The 21,802-nt window shown below is 45.5% G+C and overlaps 8 protein-coding genes across 8 annotated transcripts; 3 read left to right on the top strand and 5 right to left on the bottom strand.

Moving 5' to 3' along the window:
• Window positions 1-214: 214 nt before the first annotated feature.
• On the bottom strand, window positions 215-1,948 carry BGW36DRAFT_419755 (putative citrate synthase; the record flags this gene model as incomplete). Its single annotated transcript, XM_046219472.1, has 5 exons — window positions 1,568-1,948; window positions 1,306-1,506; window positions 491-1,246; window positions 355-437; window positions 215-309 (listed from the first exon to the last, which is right to left on the bottom strand). The coding sequence occupies exons 1-5, from the start codon at window positions 1,870-1,872 to the stop codon at window positions 215-217; spliced, it is 1,440 nt and encodes a 479-aa protein (XP_046067302.1). The 5' UTR covers window positions 1,873-1,948.
• Window positions 1,949-2,403: 455 nt separating this feature from the next.
• On the top strand, window positions 2,404-7,727 carry BGW36DRAFT_349059 (putative 3-oxoacyl-synthase; the record flags this gene model as incomplete). The annotated part of the gene is made up of 5 exons (XM_046213278.1): window positions 2,404-2,492; window positions 2,554-2,580; window positions 2,642-3,093; window positions 3,151-6,199; window positions 6,304-7,727. 5 exons carry the CDS (start codon window positions 2,404-2,406, stop codon window positions 7,547-7,549), a joined length of 4,863 nt encoding a protein of 1,620 aa, XP_046067301.1. The 3' UTR covers window positions 7,550-7,727.
• A 458-nt stretch (window positions 7,728-8,185) lies between these two features.
• Window positions 8,186-10,191, bottom strand: BGW36DRAFT_431765 (major facilitator superfamily domain-containing protein; the record flags this gene model as incomplete). Its single annotated transcript, XM_046221024.1, has 5 exons — window positions 8,186-8,437; window positions 8,514-8,658; window positions 8,723-9,150; window positions 9,223-9,679; window positions 9,779-10,191. The coding sequence occupies 5 exons, from the start codon at window positions 10,189-10,191 to the stop codon at window positions 8,186-8,188; spliced, it is 1,695 nt and encodes a 564-aa protein (XP_046067300.1).
• A 696-nt stretch (window positions 10,192-10,887) lies between these two features.
• BGW36DRAFT_305170 (uncharacterized protein) lies at window positions 10,888-11,778 on the bottom strand (the record flags this gene model as incomplete). The annotated part of the gene is made up of 1 exon (XM_046212046.1): window positions 10,888-11,778. The coding sequence occupies one exon, from the start codon at window positions 11,776-11,778 to the stop codon at window positions 10,888-10,890; it is 891 nt and encodes a 296-aa protein (XP_046067299.1).
• Window positions 11,779-13,296: 1,518 nt separating this feature from the next.
• Window positions 13,297-13,950, top strand: BGW36DRAFT_304672 (HHE domain protein; the record flags this gene model as incomplete). The annotated part of the gene is made up of 2 exons (XM_046211994.1): window positions 13,297-13,548; window positions 13,618-13,950. Coding segments are annotated over 2 exons (585 nt in total), but the record flags the coding sequence as incomplete, so codon positions are not given.
• Window positions 13,951-14,753: 803 nt separating this feature from the next.
• On the bottom strand, window positions 14,754-17,049 carry BGW36DRAFT_431762 (catalase-like domain-containing protein; the record flags this gene model as incomplete). The annotated part of the gene is made up of 3 exons (XM_046221023.1): window positions 14,754-16,444; window positions 16,506-16,731; window positions 16,801-17,049. The coding sequence occupies 3 exons, from the start codon at window positions 17,047-17,049 to the stop codon at window positions 14,754-14,756; spliced, it is 2,166 nt and encodes a 721-aa protein (XP_046067297.1).
• A 2,276-nt stretch (window positions 17,050-19,325) lies between these two features.
• On the top strand, window positions 19,326-19,766 carry BGW36DRAFT_305589 (uncharacterized protein; the record flags this gene model as incomplete). Its single annotated transcript, XM_046212084.1, has 1 exon — window positions 19,326-19,766. A coding segment is annotated over one exon (441 nt), but the record flags the coding sequence as incomplete, so codon positions are not given.
• Window positions 19,767-19,970: 204 nt separating this feature from the next.
• On the bottom strand, window positions 19,971-21,796 carry BGW36DRAFT_349047 (uncharacterized protein). The gene is made up of 4 exons (XM_046213277.1): window positions 21,513-21,796; window positions 21,206-21,451; window positions 20,870-21,142; window positions 19,971-20,807 (listed from the first exon to the last, which is right to left on the bottom strand). Exons 1-4 carry the CDS (start codon window positions 21,541-21,543, stop codon window positions 20,134-20,136), a joined length of 1,224 nt encoding a protein of 407 aa, XP_046067295.1. The 5' UTR covers window positions 21,544-21,796; the 3' UTR covers window positions 19,971-20,133.
• Window positions 21,797-21,802: the final 6 nt, after the last annotated feature.

Genomic DNA, 21,802 nt, shown 5'->3' with positions numbered 1-21,802 from the left:
AAATAGAGCGGTCCTGAGATCTCGTCTCAAGATGACTTGGTTTGCAGTGCTATGGTTACAAAAGTTGGTAAGGCTTAGTTAAGGAAAATTTCAAGATTTCGACTAGACGAGGCAGTACAATGTTACGGTGAAATAAATGTCAACAATTTCTATATCGATCCTATTTCAACACTTCATTGACCATTGAATCCTAGCTTAAACAATGCATTCTCAATTACAGACCCATTTTCTGATCGAGCTTGCCCGTGTAAATCTGAGTTGGACGCCAGAGGAGTGGTCGACCGCCTAGTAAAAACCCTAAAGTCAGGCCTGTACATAATACTAGTAAAAAAGGAAAAGGGAAATGATGCTTACCCATAGCCTCTTTCCAGTGCGCCATCAGTCCTTGTGTTCTGGAGATGGTTGAGATGGTGAGGATAAAGTCCGCAGGGAAGCCCCTACAATACAAGATTAGATATGCACAGTACAAATCTCTTGCAGCGAAACTCACATTGCCCCGTATGTGAAAGCCGCGTACAAATCAGCGTTGGGTTTCAATCCTCGCGAAACAAAGTATTCATCTTGTTGAGCGATTCTGTTCAACTCAAAGGCGACCTTTAACAGGGGGTCATTATCGATTTCTTCTTTCAATGTCCGCAAGACCGCTTGGATATGGTCCGAACGCGGGTCAGTGACTTTGTAGACACGATGTCCATATCCGAAGAGGCGTTCTTTGCCTGCTTTGACACGATCAATCTTTGCCTGGCAATTTGCCACACTGCCAATGTCAGCCATGTCCTTGTAGGCGAATTCAATGGCACCGCCATGAAGGGGGCCATAGGATGCTGAGACACCAGAGATGATGCATGAGATAGGGTCTGGCAGCGACGAGGCAGTCAGAAGGACCGCCGCGGTCGAGCAAGTCATCTCGTGATCAGCGACGAGAGACCAGAGTCTCTCAAAGTTTTCCACATAGCGGGGATTAGGGAGTCCCGTTTCCTCCTGGACATGGCCGCACATGTACAAGAAGTTTTCAATGTAAGTCAAGTCAGCTCGCGGGGAGTTGAAAGTACGGCCGGTATGATGGCAATACGCCACCGCACTGACGACGGGCAGCACACCCATTAGTCGGATTATTTGCTCGTCTACCAGATCCGGATTTCCGAGATAGAGGTTTTTGGCCATATGGGCGGGAACCTTGTCCATTTGGGTGGCCTGCACAGCCGCCAATCCCGCTGTCAACATGATGGTCGTAGAAGCAGTTGGGCTTTTGTTTATGTCAGGGCTTTCGATCTGAGAGAAGTAGATTGTTGACGAGATACTTACGGAATCGCATGGATAGTGTCAAGCACACATTTATCAATATACATTGCGTCAAATAACTTGCGCTGGAAGTTTGCTCCTTCTTCGAATGAGGGCCAGAACCCCCAGAGCAGAAGATGAGCTGTATCGATGAATTTCTTGTTGTTGGCGACAATGTCCGCGAGATCGTAGCCCCGGTACTGGATCTTGCCTCTCTTGCCATCACTAGGGAACTCGTAAGTACAAAAAATAAATGATGTTTGTGTTTGAAAATGATGATACGAACACATAAGTGACCTTGCTTTTTACTACGGCCGTGTTTGTAAATCCGTGGTCAAACACTCGGATTCCACTTTCATTCTGGTCAGCGTAGAATTCGGTGTCTGGGGCTTTGATCTTCTTGAATTCATTGGCGCTAATGGAATTGTGCGAGATAGGAATCTGATAGTATTGTCCAGTACGGTCATCAACCACATGTAGAAGGTTTCTTGCGATGGGCCCATCTGCGGTTACAGTAGGAGCTTTGGCGTCGACGGCTTTGACAGCAGCGGCGCCATCGACAGGGCTACTAATAATGGCGGCAGGGGACATTTTGATGCTTCTGTGGAAATCAATTAAGTAATGCGAGATATAACTAAGAGAGGATGCACAATGGAATCCGTTGTTCGTCCAGACTATCGTTCTGTTTTCAGTGGAGGAACGCTGCAGTTGATCAACTGATGTAGATATAAATAGTCCCAAGTTCAGACTACACTCAACGCCAGGGTCAAATCAACGCGTCGGGCCTAAATTCGCATCTGCCGAAGGAAAAGACTAGCTAGAACGGGGACATCGGAAAATTCACAATTACTGTGCACGCAAACTAAGTTAAGTAAGAATGCCTTGGTCAGATTTGCCTGCTCGGAAATGTCAGGGTGAGGGCCGAAGCCATCGGTGCGACGGCGCCGAAGGCCAGCTTTAAATAGTAACCTACATTGTTAACACATTCAATAATGTATACGAACAGAAAGTGAACCTATGTTGTATTTTGCGACTCCTTGTGTTCATGAACGAAGAAAAACTCCTGCTGGGCTAGTTCCATCTACGAAGCACTGGTAGTTCGGATCAATACGTTATGCAACCATGAAGCGAGAACTAGTACTCTCACATGAGAGTCGGTCAGGATCTCAAAAACAATACTTGGCTCATAAGCTTTTAATTGAGTTACTGTCGTGAGTACAAGAAAAATCTTGATGGGTTGGGTGAGGTCTGATGCTAATGGAAAGTGACTAGTCATCAGTTGGCCTCTCCTGTTCGATGGTGCGTTTGTTTTTTTTGTTCCGTTCAGGAAATAATGAAGTATTAAAAGGATATTGCACAGGATTGAAACGCAAAAAACCTTTCTACGTGAAACTCCTATTATTGAGCGTTATGTCGAGGTCGGCCCCAGTCGTGTTTTGGCCAACATGGCCAAAAAGCAAGCAGCCAAGAATCAACATGCCGAGTCGCATACCGTGACAAGACAGTTTCTGTCGTCTAGTGATAACCAGAAGGAGATATTTTACCACTATGATGAAGGCGAACCAGAGACTGATGCTAGCAAGCCGACATCCGCCACGAAATCACCACTTGCTGCTGAGAATCCCGCTCCAAGTGCGGTGACAGAGACCAGTCAACATGTAGAGACTGGTCTTGTTCCTACTACAGCAGCCGCCACAATCGACGACATTCCAATGACTGCTACCGATATAGTCATTGTCGTGGTTGCGCAGAAATTGCGGAAACAGTTTGATCATATTTCAACTGTGAAATCGATCCAGGAACTTTCCGGAGGTAGGTTGGATGATGCCTCGGTACCGGACAAACTAAGTCACTGATAGAATGACATAGGAAAGTCTACTCTACAAAACGAAATTGTGGGAGATCTGGGTAGTGAATTGGGCAACCTACCCGATGGTTCGGAGGATATGCCACTGGCTGCTCTTGGTGCAGCATTAGCGGGTGCTTTCAAGGGACGACCTGGAAAGCAGGTTTCAGGTCTGATTTCCAAACTCATTTCATCCAAGATGCCTGCCTCGTTCAACCAGCAAGCAATCAGACAATATCTCGGCTCGCGCTGGGGCCTCGGTCCTCAACGACAGGACACCGCCATCTCCTTCTCGATCACGCTCGACCCACCCTCCCGATTGGCAAGCATTGACGCTGGGAAGGAATTTTTTGACCAGGTCGTTCAGCGCTACGCCGCGTTTGCAAACTTCTCATTGACTAACGCATCAGCTGGCCCATCGGCCGCTTCGGCATCTCTGGTAGATGCCGAAGCTCTAAAAGCTGCACGGAAAGAGCATCAAACAGCCCTAGCAAAGATTCATGGGGTTATTGGTAATCTTATGAAACAAATGGGGGGCGAGGAAAGCACAGAGACGAGCAATGGCTCCGATGATACCCTTCTAGAGGCGCTTGATCACTGGAATTCTGAGTTTGGCGATGATATGTACTCCGGAACAAAGCCAATATTTGACACCAACAAGATCCGTGTATATGATGCATGGTGGAATTGGGTCCGAGTGGAATTGATTGAACTGAAGCAGGAGCTTCTGATTGGCAAACCTAATTCCAAAAATAGTCGAGATCGAATCCGCATGATACTCAATCGCTGGACACCGACGTGTGACGATATCTTAGGTACATTTACTACGAACCACACCTTGTTGAAAGATCTGAAAAAGGGTGCAGCGTCTCTCCAGACACGGTCGCCGGTTTTCGTATATACCAAGCCGGCACAAGGCCCTCGAACAAGGATCAAAGAAAGCGGGAAAATTATTTATGAGGAGGTACCCAGAAATTCGCTGGGTCAAAGTCGCAGTTTCGTTGATATAATTAGACATGGCCTGATAGGGAATACCTCTGGTGGACTACGAAAGCCGGTCATCCAGCTGAAACAGCAGATTGGAACAGAGTGGAAGTATAACAGTCGTTGGACGGACATCTTCATGAGCCATCTAAGTACTGGCGAAAGCAGCGGTTTATCATTCTCAGGGAACACTGTCCTCGTCACCGGCGCTGGACCGGGATCAATAGCCTGTGATATTGTTCGGGGATTGCTCGAAGGAGGAGCCGAAGTCTTTGTCACTACGAGCCGCGCGCCACCTGCTTCAACAACAAAATTCTTCAATGAGATGTACAAGGCTCACGGCTCAAAGGATAGCAAACTCACCGTACTGCCCTTCAATCAGGCCAGCAAACAAGATTGCGAGGCACTTGTCAGTTACATCTACGGGACCAAAGATGGGGATCGAGATCTCGATGTTATCATTCCTTTTGCCGCTATTGGCGAGACTGGACAATTAGATGGAATAGATGCAAAATCTGAACTTGCCCACCGGTTAATGCTGACGAATCTCCTTCGCATGCTAGGACACATTAAGCAGCAAAAGGAGAAGAGGAATTTTAACACGCGGCCGACTGCGGTCATTCTTCCACTTTCGCCGAATCATGGAACATTCGGTGGAGATGGACTGTATTCAGAGTCTAAGCTAGGATTGGAGACTTTATTTAACCGCTTCCATTCTGAAAGCTGGTCGGATTATCTAACTGTATGTGGCGCGGTGATCGGCTGGACGCGTGGAACCGGACTTATGAATACCAACAACGTTCTTGCTGAGTCTATTGAGGGTGAAAATGCCCTCACATTTAGTCCGGCAGAGATGGCGTTCAGCATTCTGGGTCTGATTCATCCGGAATTCATGGCTGCAATGGAAAACGAACCTGTGATCGCTGATTTGAGTGGAAATCTCTCGGCTATTCAAAATTTCAAAGAGTTGCTCTCTGGCATTCGTCAACAGCTGTCCGACCGCAGCAGGCTTCAACAGGCCTTGACTGAAGAAAACGGTCGTCTGGATGCTCTTTGTAGAGCACGCAAGGAACAGTATTCTGAAAGCAACAGCACCATCTCTCCACAGACACGTCGTGTAAATCTTCAGGTTGGCTATCCGGCACTCTTAGACTACAATACCATTGCAACCGGCCTACCAAACCTGCAAGGAATGGTCGATCTCCAAAGGACCGTTGTCGTCGTCGGTTTTTCCGAATTGGGCCCATGGGGAAGCTCCCGGACCAGATGGGAAATGGAGCATTCTGGGGAATTTACAGCAGGTGGAATGCTTGAAGTGGCCTGGATAATGGGTCTGATAGAGCATTATGATGGCGACATAAAAGGTTCACATTATGTTGGTTGGGTGGATTCCAAAACAAAAGAGCCGATTCCCGATGCCGAGATTGGTGCCAGATTTAGCAAGTACATCTTAGAACATACTGGAATTAGGCCCATCGAGCCGGAGATTTTGGAAGGATACGATCCCGACAAAAAGGAATTCCTTCATGAAGTTGTCATGGATGAAGACCTCCCCACATTCGAAGCGTCCAAGACAACTGCAGAAGCCTTTCAATTGCAACATGGCGACAAGGTTTCCATCACCCCCCTACCGGGATCGGAGGATTATCAGGTTACAGTCAAGAAGGGCGCTAGACTATTGATTCCCAAGGCTGTCTCTTTCAATCGTAAGGTTGCTGGTCTGCTCCCAACCGGATGGAGTGCAGCAACGTATGGCATCCCGGAGGATATCATCTCCCAAGTCGATCCGATTACATTGTATGTTCTCTGCTGTGTCAGCGAGGCCATGTATAGTGCCGGCATCCAGGATCCCTTTGAGATCTATTCTCACATGCATGTATCTGAACTTGCCAACTGCATTGGTACAGGCGCTGGTGGCGTCACGGCGTTGCGCAAGATGTATCGAGAGAGATATATGGAGCACGAAGCCAACAGCGACATTTTCCAGGAGTCTTTTTTGAACACAATGGGTGCATGGGTTAATCTTCTGCTTCTATCGTCTACTGGTCCTATAAAAACTAATTCCGGAGCATGCGCCACCGCCATCGAGTGAGTATTTCCCCCTCCCCCCTTTTTTTTCCTGTGATACTCGCTACTATTCCTGTCTCCAATCCATCATTTAAACTTGTTCTTAAGCCACTAACAACAATCAGATCACTGGATACCGGATGCGAGTCAATCTTACTTGGCAAGTCAAAAATGGCTTTAGTCGGTGGCACCGATGACTTCCGCGAAGAAGCCTCGTACGAATTCGGTAACATGAAAGCAACGGTCAATACCGACGAGGAGGTCCTCCAAGGCCGGAGTCCTAGCGAAATGTGCCGTCCTAGTACGACCACTCGGAATGGATTCATGGAAGCTGCCGGTTGTGGTGTGCAGATCATTACAACAGCGGAGATGGCGCTGAAGATGGGACTTCCAATCTACGCCATCGTGGCTCATACACAGATGGCCAGCGACCGCATCGGCCGATCCATCCCAGCACCCGGTCAGGGTATCCTGACTGCCGCTCGCGAAGCTCCCGACGCTGCTGAATCGCCCTTACTGAATCTCGAATACCGTCGTGAAAAATTGAACGACACCATTCAGGAGATTGATTCCTGGCGAGCTCGTCAGCTACAGCTTGTCAAAACTATGCCAGTGGATGACATAGACGGAATGCTACGATCGATTGATAGCCTCAGGGATTGTAAGGTTTCAGATGCTCGCAACCTGTGGGGATCCAATTTTCGGCAACAGAATCCTCATATTGCCCCTATCCGGGCTGCACTCGCGGTCTGGGGATTGACGGTGGATGACATTGGTGTTGCGTCACTTCATGGCACATCAACAAAGGCAAACGACAAGAACGAGGCCAACGTGATCAACCAGCAGATGACCAAACTAGGAAGAACGGCCGGTAATCCGCTCTTCACTATTTCCCAGAAATGGCTTACCGGCCATCCCAAGGGTGCAGCTGGGGCCTGGATGTTCAATGGTGGAATGCAAGTGTTACAAACCGGGATCGTACCTGGAAACAGAAATGCGGACAATATCGACGTCGTTTTACAGCCATTTGAGCATCTTCTTTACCCATCCAAAACAATCCAGACTTCAGGAATCAAGGCCTTTTTGTTAACCTCATTCGGGTTTGGTCAAAAGGGAGGCCTCGCGATTGGTCTCTCTCCTAAATTCGTGTTTGCCGCCGTCACAGAGAAGAAATACCAGCAGTACAAGAATTCTGTGCTATCCAGACAACAGAAGGCCGGGTTGGCATTCATTCGAGCGCTCATGACTAAATCTCTTTTCAAGGCTAAGACAGAATCACCATGGAAAGACAATGAGAATGCAGTCCTTTTAGACCCTCGTGCTCGTGCTTTCTGGAATTCTGGGGTTGGCGAATATATTGTGACTGCTTGAGGGGGTATCATTATCACTTTTATCTATTTAAGGAAGGGAATGAGTGGAATTGAGCAATTTGATATCAAGGATTCGGGGCTAAATTGTGATTTATCTTTGTGTTATCTAACCCAGCTTTGGCGTACGTATTTTAAATAGCATAGAATTTAATCCTAAACATTGAACACTTAAGAATGCCATCTTGGGTGTATCCGTCAACTATTATAGTTATCTTCATTTGCTACCTATTTACTCAAGGCCTTATGTATTGACAGGTTGGTTGATCACTTTTAAAAAATCAACTCACAACTTACGTTCAATCTCTCCTTAGCGTTCTATTCCATGGAAAAGTTATGAACTGGAATGCAACATTAATATTTTTCTGAGGCCTCTCTCCATAATATTCGAATCCAAAACTCTTCACTAAATCGCATGTACATAAATCTCAATCCTCTTAATAACGTGTAATCTATACAAATTGCTCTAGTTTAATGATACGGAATAGCTTGATCTTGGATTCTGCTCTAAAATGAATAAGTAATTCTATAGATATGCGCCGCATACATAAAATGACACCCTGTTTGAATATCCACCACCAGACGGATCTCCATGACCCTCATTTCTCTCATACGACTGGCTGGTGCATATGACATGAGTTTACTTTGTATCAGCGTTATATCTCGCTCGTAGTTGTTCACCATATCGATACGTTATCCATGGTAGAGCGCTGAACACTAGTGCTATAAGTGCAAGCATCGTATTGCCCCAGCCAAATGTCAGCGCATCGTAAAGCGACAGTCCACTCAATGGTAAGAGAGCAGCGGCCAGACACCGAATGGGAGAGTTGGCTGCATTGGCGCTCGCTGCATGGACGGTGAAAGCGTCTATAAGATAAGTTTGTGTTACGACCTATCAATAGTAATTATTCTATTTCAGTGCTTGTTCCGTGATCGTAGATTTCATTTCAAGGATGGAGAAGACTTACTAAAGCTAGAACAGTTCCCACTCCCATCAACATGGTCGCCAAAATGGGAACGACCCAGTAAACATGATATTCGACGGCCCAGCCGTATATGATGTAGCCCACTGGGATGAAAAATGTCCCATATAACAGAGGTATCAGGCGGAACCTAATATTTTTATTTTGAACGTTAGTTTTAACATTAGGCTTTATGCAGGAGAGTAACCACTGACTCTGCTTTCGATTTGCCCGTCTGCCGCTCTTTCTGTGCGAAAATCCGATCACTATAACGACTCATCCAAACAAGCGCGGCTAGCATGCCAATGCCAATCCCGAAATACAACAATCCTGTCGTCCCCTCTCCAAAGCCGTACCGCTGCTGAAAGATGAAAGCGAAGGAAGTGAACAAGATGTACGCATAACCAAGAACAAGGGCGATGTAGATAGACACAATGAAAATAACAGGATTCGTAAATAGCATCCTTAGAGGCCGTTGACAAGCTTTCATAAAAAGCTCCCTTTGAGGAAAGCTTGATTTGCCCTTGTGGTAGAGTAGCTGGTTGCCCGTTTTTCGGCGTAATCTTGCTGCTTTCCATTTGAGAAGAGTTGGAGCATGGGTCTCACGCAGGAAGATGAAACCGAGGAAGGTGAACACTCCAGACTAATTCCAAGCATCAGTATCTGCCCGGGGTTTTGCAATGATATACATGTATGAATGGAAATTTTGACTTACAACAATCGTTAGCAGCCAGAAAATCCATCTCCATCCTAAGCCCTGCGACACGTATCCTCCTACTGTAGGACCTATAACAGGACCAATCAGTTGGCCCAAGACCATCAACGTAGTAATGAGACCTCTGCTCTCTTTAGGCACAATATCAGCGATTGTCCCGCCACCATTGGAAATCACTGCGGAACCTGCGATGCCCGCTAGCAGGCGAAAGCCTATGAGGGATTTCAAACTGGGCGCCTTGGCGCAACCAACACTAGAAATAGTGAAGAAAAAGTTGCTCAAATGGTAGATGAGGTTGCGTCCGTAGAGCTCGGAGAGGGGTGCAAAGAGCAACGGACCCGCTCCTACACCTAGCATGAAAATGGAGATGCTGAGCGTGTCAAGTGTCGCACTGTCAGAGTGTAATTCATCATGGATGTTCAAGATTGCCGGAGCCATCATTGACGAGGCAAAGGGGCTGTATAAAAAGCAATTATTTTAGTTTTGGCTTTCCTGCAAATATGTAAAGGGGTAATGGTAAATTTTCATAGCCAGGTAAGGAGAGGACGCTACCCACATGAGAAGTCGTAATACACTTAGGATAGTAATTATCCATGATTTTCGCCATCGGGACCAATTCATAGGACACTCAGGGTCATCCGGTCCGTCCCAATCAACCTCATTAGGGTCACGATGGTGTCGTTCATCTTGATCTGCAGTCTTCTCTGCGGCCTCCAGGTCAGGCGAAGAAGAACTTAGGTCGGAAGTAATGATTTCTATCTCTGTGATAATCTTTTCTTCCCGCACAATTATACTATTATTCACAATTTCCCCAGTAACGGTTGGGTTGTCATCATCACTACCGGTAACATCACCTTCGTTGGGTCTAGCAGCAACATCATCATTGGGAATGACAATACTCTCAGGCGTTGGCAGTTTAGGACAATCCTGATCCTCAACCATGGTAGCATGCTTGTCTACCGACGACATTTGTCCTGTAAACTTTGTTTTTTATTCAGATTTACATCCGCAACCTACGGAGATGGTATAGACTTCATCCGGCATGCAATTAATGCCTTTTTGCACAGCTGTCCCGATGTGTCTGTGCACCAACCTAATTACGCTCGCCACCGGACTCCCCGAATGATTGAATTAAACAGAGAGGAATTTTGCGTGGGCGCTGAATCTGTAAGATTGTGGCTGTCGGGTGTCGGGACCGGCACGCCGAGAATCTACAACGGTTACTTCCACCTGTCATCAGTCGGGCCCGAAGTCCAAGTGTCTACAACAGATGAATTCATCTTTTCATTGCTCGTGTCATTCTCAATGGTGGCTATTCGTTGAACAATCAGGAGAGGTTTTCTATCTCCTGACGAACTCTACCTTTGTTCTCCAACTACAGCCTTTGCCTCTCAATAGTTTGGTATGGTTCTAGGGTTAGGGTTGTTAGCATACCAGAACATAGTGAAGATACTAAGCGCTGAAAACCGTTACCGAAGTCGAATCAAAACTGATCGCCCTTGGTTCCTAGAGTAATGGACTTTTTTGTACAGACTAAACTACAAGGCAGCTTGACATCCGGATCCTCATGCAAATGTATTCAATTTTTTCTAGTATAGTGAACAACTGAAGAATAGTACCGAAATATTCTAGCTCTCCAGGAATATGAATCATCCAACTTGTAGATCAGTTAGCATACAATACCAAGCATCGGACCTCAATGCTTCTTCGGGGCGGACAGCCAACGGGGGTATTCACATCATCCACTGCGGCGTGTGGTACACCAATTCCCCTTCCATCCTGAGAATCAAAATTTCTAAACATTAATGCCTCATCCGCACGCAGGTCTTTCACATAGTAATAATTGAACCCATCTCGGAAGCGGAGCCCATTGATGCTGTTTTTGTAGTTGTTTCGTGTCAGCACAACCTCGACATCGCGCTGCCAGTTTACTTTGGTGACATCGACCACCGCAAGCGGATACTGGAACGCTGGATCCCCGATTGGTTTCCACACGTTTACAATCCCCCAGTGGCCAGATGCAAGCCAACGCGAAGCATCTTCCTCGGGGAGGGTGGCCTTGAGAGAACCCTCTGCAGTGCTGGCATCGTTGTCGATGTGGAAGTGTGTCACAGGCTTGCTGCTCACTCCTTTGCTGACATCTTGTTCTTGCATATTTTTGGGGGTCTGACGATGGCGCCAGTGGTATGGGACTACCTCGACGGCACCAGTATGCTTTTTAACGAGCTCAGCGCATTCGGCCCAGTATTGTTCCTCAACCACCGATTTGACTTCGGCTTTATCCGGATGCAAGAGGCTTTCCTCTTGGAGGGTCGAATTGAACGTCACATATTCGACACCTTCAACACCAAGCGTCACGCGTGGCTGGTAGTCTCGCAAGTTTATGACATTGAGCGAGTGCTCGGTGCTCTTTACATTTGAGCCTCCAGCTGATATGTCGACAAAGGCAGGGGCGCCGTCAATTGTGGTTTCTAAGAAACTTCCAGTTGCTTGAGTTGTAGTTGGGACGAAGCCAGGTGCAGGCTCAAAGGGTTGACGAGTGACAACAGCCGCCATGATTGTCTCTTTAGTGTGAGTGCGTGATGAAAACTAAAGTATATTTAATATTTAATTCGATTTACCATCTATCCCGAAGGAGGCAGAATGATAATCAAAGCATTCAGGCCTCCGCCCTATTTAAATAATTAGTACTCGGGGCGTCGCTCCGTTGAGCCGTTGTGCGCGTGCGAGTTGCGGCCGAACTGTTACCGTAAGATCTGACAGCGACGCAATGCCAAAGCCACGACCGACACCTGATGTAAGTTTCGGCTTTGTCTAGTATAAATTCATACTCATCCAAATGACCTTCATTGCAACACAGAGGTGCTAGCAAACTCATTATTTGCGTTTTCGAGGTTTAACTTTCGTGATGCCCGCGAGCTTGGTAACTTAGATTGCAACTTCGGGGGTAGATTTGTCACGAGCAAATATCAGTATTGTTGCAAGTACGAATATATGTATGCTGCAACAGAACTTAACTCTCATCTCATATTCAATTAATATGCATCTGGAAGCGCCATTGTTTGCCTCTTTACTCAAGCTTCTTTGCATTGGAAAATTGTCAAGTACAAAGCAAACTATTCTGTATGAACGCGCAATATTGCCAACGGATAGCCAGCGTAGGAAAGAAAGTAACATGCTTACAAAACCCTATCTTTGGTATTTTCTTCCATTCACATGTGGACATTATTTTTTCATAAACGTCTAGGTACTCTCCAAGTGGCCCCTAGATATATGACCCCCTTTTATAGATGCCCTTCATCCTCTTTTCAATTTGACCTTCCCCTAATAGAAATGCTCAGGTTGTTTTGACAAGGTAATTGCTCAGAGGGACTTGCCTGCATCGCTACACATTCAGGGCTAGCTATTTTTTTTAAATGTGGTTAGGGTTAGTAAAGCTGAGAGCATCAAATTTCATATCAACTAAATACTTCTACCACTCTATGTGGACTTCTGCCGGCGTTGAAGTCTTTTGCTGTTTATTCAATGTTTCTGAATTAGTTACATGCCTACTGATATTATTGACTCTGTCAAAGGATACCAAGGGTGGCGACAGAAAAGTGTAGCAACGTTTGAAGAACAGCCGCCATGATGGTTTCGCAAACGCTGAATTTGAGAATCAATGTGCGTGCAATCGTTTTATGGCAGGATTTGCTGGTGGTCAACTAAACCTTCATTGTGACGATGTCTTTTCACCAACCTCCACTAAGTCCAGATGAATATAATAATAACACCCGCAATCCCGATTTTTGACGTTTCGGGCGGTGTACTTCTCCACAGATGCTCGATTAGGATCTCCGGGATGTCCCATATGTCGCCAAGCACCTCACAATGACATCATCTATCAATCGGTTTAGAGAGAAGGCAGAAAATCATGATCATGCTCGTAGATAATTTTCACGACGCGGCTCCGTCATTCAAAAAACTTGGGAGGATCTTGCTCTGCTGGAATAGCTGCGATCTGCTTACTGCGGACTACATATACTCGCGTACTTCAGGTGTCTCACCATATCTGTCTAGAAGAAACAGACCTCTTCAGCTTCATTATTAGCCATGGGCCTACGAATCAGCGATACGATCAGGCAGGATCATCAGCAAATCATAGCATGCTACCATCGCCTCATTGACTCGACCGATCACGACGAGCAGACCAGGTTTCAGAACCTGTTCACCTGGGAATTGGCGCGTCACTCCATTGGAGAGGAACTGGTGGTTTATCCAGCCTTTGAAAAACATATCGAAAATGGCGTTTCGCTAGCTGATAAAGATCGCGGAGAGCATCAGGGTGTAAGCGTATATTTTCAAACCTTTCAACTAGACCCTTCGCTGCCATTTTGAGGCTAACACCGCTTTTAGATTAAAGAACAACTAAAAAAGTTTCAGAACATGCACCCGTCCAATCCGCAATTCATTCCCACAATCAAAACCCTTATGGAACATCTATCGCAGCATATCAAAGAGGAGGAGACCATTGACCTGGTGAAACTCGAGGGCGTCATATCTGCAGAGGAGAGCCAAAGTCTGTCCAAGAGTTTTGACAGGACTAAAATCTTTGTTCCTTCGCGCTCACATCCCATAGCACCGAATAAGCCACCGTTTGAGACGGCTGTTAGCCTAATGATGGCGCCCATTGATCAGCTGGCTGATCTGTTCCGCAAGTGGCCGCATCGTGACCAGGTTGCCAAATAGATCGATTATATCTTTACGGTGTGAAATCCGAATACCTAAATTAATGACATTATTAAATCAATGGTAAAATAAGTGAATAACTAAATATATTCTCAGAGCCCAGAGCAATGTAGGAGGCTAACAGGACGCAAAATGACGACGCTTTAAAGGTATCGACTTAACTGTTGCCTGATATCGCCTATTGGTCATTTCTCTATCTAATTTAGGTCTCTAGCCTAATTCTTCATAAACATTTGAAACCATCCATACGAGGTACCATACAGCCGTAAAACATCTTATATCGCTTACCTGGTATCGACATACGTAAGCGTGGCATACCTCACGCTAATGTTGCTAGGTCTGGTGGCATTTCTCGTGCTGAGAAATGAGTTTGAACTCCCTTATCAGGTGGGCAAGATATTGTCGATCCTACTTTATCTGTGTTATTCCTATATGATTTAGGATTTTCGGCGATCAGTCAGTTATAGAAACAAAGACGAGAAACCGACGGATCATAAACATTTAGCGTAGGTACTGTTATAGAAAGACAGAGACTCGAGCAGGGCATGGTGGTACATAATTTCGACTACGATGAATTATATTTTGATAAAGTATGTAGTCAGAACGACCATAAATGTATTTTAAATTTGTAAAAGAAACTGAACAGTATCCACTCTATCGTTTTTGCTAATCTTCAGTCTAGATCAAGAAGATAAATTCCATTATTGTGTAGATGTTGCTACAGCATTGTACTAAGTCGGTGATCCCAATGGCAGATCTGGTGGTCAGCCCTACCCAGTTATCTAATTATCTCGTATAGACGTTTAGTTGGAGTCCAGAGTGAAACGGTCAAGCCATTTGAATGTTGTCAGTCCGCTTTCGATATCTTTGACAAAGTTGGCGTTGATGTTTTCGGCAACATATACGCCCGGCCGGGTTGATGAGATTCCAGCCGATTTCAATGCCTGAGACCCGGATCCAAGAGCTCCAACAGTTTTTCCATACTTGAAAGCATCGACCAGGATCTGGAGCGGACGACCGGCAGGGAAAAGAGAAGAGGCTGGAGATACCGTTTTGGGCATGTCGCTGGTGCTGTTGGGCTGCATAGTAAAGCTACTTTCCGAAAAAAGAGCCTGGATATCATTTGCCACGATAATTGCATCGTACATGGATCCATCAGTGGCAGAGTAAGTCGCATTTGCATTCTGTAAAGACTCCGCAACAACGGTGACATCAATCTGAGCAGAAGCCAGGCTCTCGGAAAGCTGCATACCCTGGCTCAATGACGCAGGGGAAGCTTCAGACGCAAGAAAAGCAATCTGCAAGCCAGAAATATTGTATAATGGATTGAAGGTGCTGACACCGATAGTCTTGTTGTTGTGGTAGTAGGTAGGGTCGGGAGCAGGGCAGACAATAGCAAGGGCCGCGGCAACACGACAGGCAAGGTCATTATCAATTCTGTTCAGTTGCGTGACAAGATTATGTCTCACGGATGTTTCAGGAACATGAGATACCTCAAAACGAAGACCATTTACGACCATTTGTTGCTCTTCCGGGGAAAGTGAATTCCAGAACAGACGGGGCTGAGTGTAGAAGTCATTGAAGGTTGAACTTTGTTGACGGACAAGGTCACCGCTGTAGAAACGATTGGGAGAAGTAAAAAATCCATCACCAACAGTCTGATTGGCCTGCATAGGAGAACCATAATTCAGGGTGTTTGGGGTGTACGCATATTGGTTGGTTGGAATCGTGGACTGCATGAAACCATCTCGGTTGTTGTTGTGAACCGGAATCTTAGGACGGTTGATAGGAAGTTGCTCAAAGTTTGCTGATCCGTGACGCTGGAGCTGCGTATCGAGGTAGGAGTAGAGACGACCCTGGAGAAGAGGATCTTCAGAGAAGTCGATACCGCGAACCACATGGCCAGGCTGGAAGCCGATCTGCTCCGTCTCGGCAAAGTAGTTGACTACATTGCGATTAAGCTGCATCTTCCCAAGCCAAGTAACAGGAACAACATCCAAAGGGATGAACTTTGTAGGGTCTATGATATCAAAGCCATAGGCTAAGGCATCGGATTCTTGAACAATTTGAACACCGAACTCATATTCAGGAAAGTGTCCTCTATCAATAGCATTGTAGAGATCCTGGCGATGATAGTCGAAATTCTTACCAGCAACAGCCTGGGCCTCTTCCCAAACCATACCAGCAACACCCTGCAGGCTTCTAAAGTGGATTTTGACGTATACAGAGTTGCCAGTGGCGTTAACAAAGCGGAAAGCGTGAACACCAAATCCGTCGACATGGCGGAAAGAACGGGGAATTCCGTGGCCAGCCATGAACCAGAGTAATGTGTGTAGACTACTAGCCTGAGAAGAGAAGAAGTCATAAGCAGTAGTATGGGCAGTTCCACCCTGAGGTATCTCAGTCTGAGGCTCTGGCTTAATTGCATGAACCAAGTCAGGGAATTGACTGGCATCCTGAATGAAGAACACAGGCACAGTGACTCCAACAACATCTGTTCGCCAATTAGACTAATGCTATAGAAAAGTTTTTATGATTATGACCGCAAGACTTACCATAGTTCCCTTCATCAGTATAAAATCTGGTAGCAAATCCGTGCATATCACGAACAGTGTCTGGGCTTCCCCTGAAACCCTGAACGGTAGAGAAGCGTACGAAAGTCTCTGTCTGTTTCCCCTCTGCGCTGAGAAAAGAGGCAGCTGTGATATTGGACCAATCCGCGTAAGAAGTGAATGTTCCATACGCTCCGACTCCTCTAGCATGAACAACGCGCTCCGGGATCTAATACCAGTCTTTGTCAGTGCCAATTAATCCTTCATGATGGAAATGGGATTCAAAGGTTCAACTGACTCGCTCATGGTCGAAGCGCTGAAGCTTCTGTCGGAACATAAAATCCTCTAAGACAGTCGGACCCCTTGGACCGACCTTTAGACTGAGCTGGTCCTGGATCGGGGTACCCCAATCGGTGGTCATGTAAACATCAGTGTCGTTGGTGTATAGAGGTAGATCCATTGGAATACTGGCTGCCATGTTACCCGCAAAGGGGCACTGAGCAACAGTGTATCCGGCAACCGTCAACAAAGCCCAAAGAGATCTCATTTTTATCTTTGGATTGTATCAAACTAGGAGATGTATGGGTGTCATAGCAACACCAAGGAGGCGATGGACAATATTATAAGAAACAAGACGTGGACATTGTCTGACTGCTTCCCCACTGCCAGCAGCATACGAACACCAACATTGAAATGTCTCAGTGCCGATATTTCCGTCGGATGTAAGAAACCTCATTGTGTCTTCCTGGTCGGGCGTAGAAACACCATGGAATTGTATGTGATGTCACAGTCCTGACAATGATATATCCGTCGTACGGTCTAGGTGCAGGTGCTTGATAATCGTATCGCATTATACTTGACGCGGCACTCTCAAAACTTCCTCACGGAACTTCCACTGCGGGTCCTGATCTGGATGGGAGGAGTAAAGAGTGATGATGATCATTACTCAGCGCGTACGCAATAAGTTAACTGGGCGTAGTGTACGGACGCCCTATCAATGATCAATGAATCTTTTCGGGTCTTAGTAAGTCCAGATGATACTACGATCGATTTCTCCTTAGGTATCGCACAAGCGACTGGCTTTGATACTATACATCAATATACAGTGGGATGAATTATGTTTGAAGATAACACTAAAAGGACGGTAATAAAAGTAAGCACTAAAAGTTTAACTAAACTAAAACTGACAAAATCTCTAGTTCTAATGTATAATTTCAGACTAGTGCTAAATTATTATTGGGCAATACAAGTCCAAATTTTAGTGTTATCCTCAAACATAATCCATCCCACTTGCATCAACACCACCAAAAGAGAAAACATATTAGAAATCCGCATGAAATAATTGGTGGATGGGCCTCTCCTTTATTGGCTGGTTCAATAACCTGAATAGGTATAGACGAATGGCTACTTCCGATTATCCGAGAGGTGGGGTTAGCGTCATACCAAATTTGGTAAAATAGCATGTAAGGATATTTAAATGTAGACTGCAGTGGCTGAAATGGTACGGAGTAAGTCCGAGTGAGAAAAGAAATTCTTCTTTATTGGTTGGTTCAATAACTTGAATAGGTATAGACGAATAGTTACTTTCAATTTCCCCGAGAGGTGGGGTTACTGTCATGCTAAATGTGGTAGAATAGCATGTGAGGATGTTTAAATGTCAGAAAAAATATGCGACCATAATACCACTAAAAATCCTTACTAGGTAAGGGTTGCGCCCTTTTTAGTATAGTAGTTAAAAGTTCGACAGTAAATATAGACCGCAGCCGCTGAAATTGTACGGAGTAAGTCCGAGTGAGGAAACCAATTTAGAAATAATGTAGGCGTTCTGTATCTTAGCATATTCGTACTCACAGATGAAGTAAACAGAGCGAGCCTATGCCCAAACAGGAAACTCGAGATTTTCCCAAACTAGATGGTTTATTTGGCTGTAATAATTAATTTGCCACCTGGACGCGCGGTCAACAGTAATGATTACTACGAGAGTAATCGTTGTGTAACTCTCGGGTTCATTTCAGTGGAAGTAATTTATTACCATTCTCAATTTGACTTGATTACGCAGGAAATGAATTGATAAGACTAGAAGTCCTGGAAATCGGTTTCTTTAGGATCTTTACGTAAAGTTGGTACAGTTTGTAACTATTGTTTTTTATTTGATGCCGACTGCGCACTCATCAACATGGAATTCTTTTTGGATCTTCCAGCGGCAGTCTGTGCCAGGTACACAGTAGGTATAGTACATTCCATATCCTCCGAATTCTAGTTCAAGCTGTTCTTCTTAATTACAAATGTTCTATTTTGGTTATTCTATCACCATCTACTGCGCTGACATTGGGATGGATAGTGAGACACTGTCTAGTCTGTATCCAGGGAATTTGGAGTAAGATATAAACCAAACATGTAGTTCACCCTCGCCATTTGTTTATAGTCATCCCTTTTTTGGCCTTTCTCATTTCAACACTCTCTCAATTAATGCCTGTGATATATGTCTGAAAGGATTTCATTACCATGTATTCTTCTTCACTTCTCCTTATATCTTCCCTGGTCGCCACTACATTGGCCCTCCCATGCCCTACGCAGAACGAACCTGAGACCTGCGACACAAACAGCAATGAATTATCAGCCTTGCCGTCCGGATTACCACCTCCACCTTTTGGCCAGAAAGTGATTTACAGTGTCATAGGCAGAGGAACACAGGTAAGTTCTTAATCAAAACCTTCGGTATTTCCAGTCAAGGTTATAGTGTATCTATTAACAACACATATCCCTATATTATACCTGCTCCGCCCCCGCGGCCGCTCCAGTCCTAGAAGGAGGTTTAGCGAGCTTCTTAATGCCACTTGTATCGCTGCTAATGCACCAAACTTACTAGCTCTCCTTCCAACAGTCCAACTCAATGTCGAGCTATCACTGAACCTGACGGGACCTTTGGCGCCTGGTAATCTATCTCTCATTGCCCACCACTACTTCGCTAGTGCTACAACTGCCGTTTTCAACTTTGATATCTTCCCCGAGCAAATTACTGGCCTTGTCATTTCGTCGAAGAAAGACCAGGCGAATTCTCCAGCTGGTTCAATCAAGGGCCCCGCCAATATTAGTTATGGTGCTGTTCCTTGGCTCTTCTTAGAGGCTGATATCGGCACTGTTGGCTCTTTCAAGAGCATCTATCGCTTGAACACAGCTGGAGGTGAGGCTCGTGCAACAGGTGACGACCTTCCAGCTGCATTTACGGTACCATACTCCGCGATCTACCATTTCTTGGCCTAGTTTTAAATCTAAATGCTCTGATGAGTGTTTCTACATTTATATAAATCCACGACCTCGCATCCTTGATTTGCCGTCGCTTTGGATCTCACCGTTAGATCTAGGTCCCGGTAGACGTAGCGAGGATCAAAATCTAGATGCTTACTTCTGTTAAAAATTACTCATATACTCCAATTTGATCAGCCTATTTGCACAGATGGGAATAATCCAATCTATATCAGATCCATAATCGTAATATCATAAACTTTGAATCAACTCGCAGTTAGTTGAGATACTGCACCCTGAACAGATTCAAATGTATAATCAGCCGCATCACCACGACCACCAATGGGAAGTATAGCCCCAGAAGCACAATATCAAATAGAATATACTACAAGTTTCTGTCCGCCTCTGGGGAATTTTGTTGGGTTTTTATCTCAAAAATGCCCACACCGTGGGGTTTCTGTTTTTCCCAGCGTTTCCAGGCCACGAGAGAAAAATGAACAATTGCAACGACACCAACAGCGACAGAATAGCCTATGATAACAGGTGAGGCGGTGTAACTCCAGGAAAGTCCTACACCGCCGTCTATAATTGCGAGAACGAAGACAAAGTGACCGAGATAGCGGTGTATAAGGCCATATTTAGTCGGACTTTGCTTTTGTTTATATATCCGATGTTGCCAGAACCCGAGAAACCACTGCACAATCATACCGGCGCAAATAATGTATCCAATAATTTGATGTCCGCTACTAAATGACTTAGACTTGTTGAACCAAGTGCTGAGGTAGAACCCTACGGCTGCTCCGAAAAGGCCAATCACCGAAGAAACTGTTTGGCTTACCCAATGCCACCGCACACTACCGGGGAAGATGCGTAGGAAAATGACACCGGTTGGTAGGAACAAGACCAGTGGTATGGTAGCTAGGACTGCGTGGATGATAGTAGGGAAGTTGCTTGTTAGGACTGGCGAACCGCTCGCTCTGGAACCGATCGGACTTGTAAAAGAGGTTGGTAACGCTCCAGCGCCCATTGTCAGATGAGTCATATCCAAAGTAAATAGCCCTATTTACTTTTGTGTCAGCTGTCTAGGAACGGTAGTCTGGAGTGCTGGAATAGCAGCATACCATATTCAACGTGCATTTCGAGACAGGCCGACGGTGAATTGCTCGTGAGCTTTACGTTCTGAGCAGTGTTTGGTCCCAATGCATAATTCCATGGATACACCGTGTCACTCAGATTCAGCGCACCGGAACTCCAACTGAGACAATTCTTACAGCGCGCATTGACGGTCATTAAACCATTCGAGGTATTGCTTCCCGGGAGGATATCTATATCTAATGTAGGTGAGAAAACAGGTTCGTTGTTGCCAGTTGCTATTCGGGAACTGAGAGTAATTCCTTAAGCAGACTCAAAATATAAGCGGTAAGATCCCAGATGGTTTTGATGGATGATAAACTGACCGTCTCCCGTCGCATTTGAGTACATCACAAACATAAGTCCGCCTTGCATGACAGTGCCTGTTCCGATCCCGATATATGAGTAGCTAGACGGCCCGGAGATATGAAAGAACACATCTTGGGACACAGTTGGGTCGGAAGCACTGAGCGCGAAGGTGAGATGTCCAGAACTGGAGCTCAGAGAAGAGATGAACACCGCGGCTGACTCGTCGTCATTTTTACATAGAGTCGAAATAAAAAGTGAAAAGACTGAAGACAAATTAATCAATTGTAATCATATCAATTCATATGTAGAAGCTGGTTTTCATACACAAAACAAGTATTGTATTTTGAAATCTCATGGCGAAGGAGATAATGACAAGACAGACGGCTAACTTGCTGCTCCTTCGTTTAGGCCGAATTTTCGATTCTGATTATCGAAGATATCCACGCGACAGACTCTTAGTAACATGCTACTTAAATAGTGGTCCAACCATGTACGCTCAGCCTCTAGTTCAGGTTTCATCGGGCATTCTGAACGAGGCCCGAGAGGCGCGAACACGCCCTCATTAAAAGTAATCGAGGCTTACGAAGCCTGGTTACTATAAACATAACTATAAA

The sequence above is a fragment of the Talaromyces proteolyticus genome (genome assembly GCF_021365285.1).
Source record: "Talaromyces proteolyticus strain PMI_201 chromosome Unknown BGW36scaffold_12, whole genome shotgun sequence".
NCBI lineage: Eukaryota > Fungi > Ascomycota > Eurotiomycetes > Eurotiales > Trichocomaceae > Talaromyces > Talaromyces proteolyticus.
The sequence above is the reverse complement of the archived record's forward strand: the minus strand, read 5'-3'. Positions and strand labels throughout refer to the sequence as shown.

What these genes read in the sequence shown, in the direction of transcription:
- BGW36DRAFT_349047 (XM_046213277.1), bottom strand. Translation starts at nt 21,543, where the DNA reads ATGAGATTTCAAAATACAATACTTGTTTTGT. An exon ending in CTCAAATGCGACGGGAGACG is followed by an intron (nt 21,143 to 21,205) that starts GTCAGTTTATCA and finishes AGTCTGCTTAAG; the next exon opens with GAATTACTCTCAGTTCCCGA. An exon ending in CGAAATGCACGTTGAATATG is followed by an intron (nt 20,808 to 20,869) that starts GTATGCTGCTAT and finishes AAAAGTAAATAG; the next exon opens with GGCTATTTACTTTGGATATG.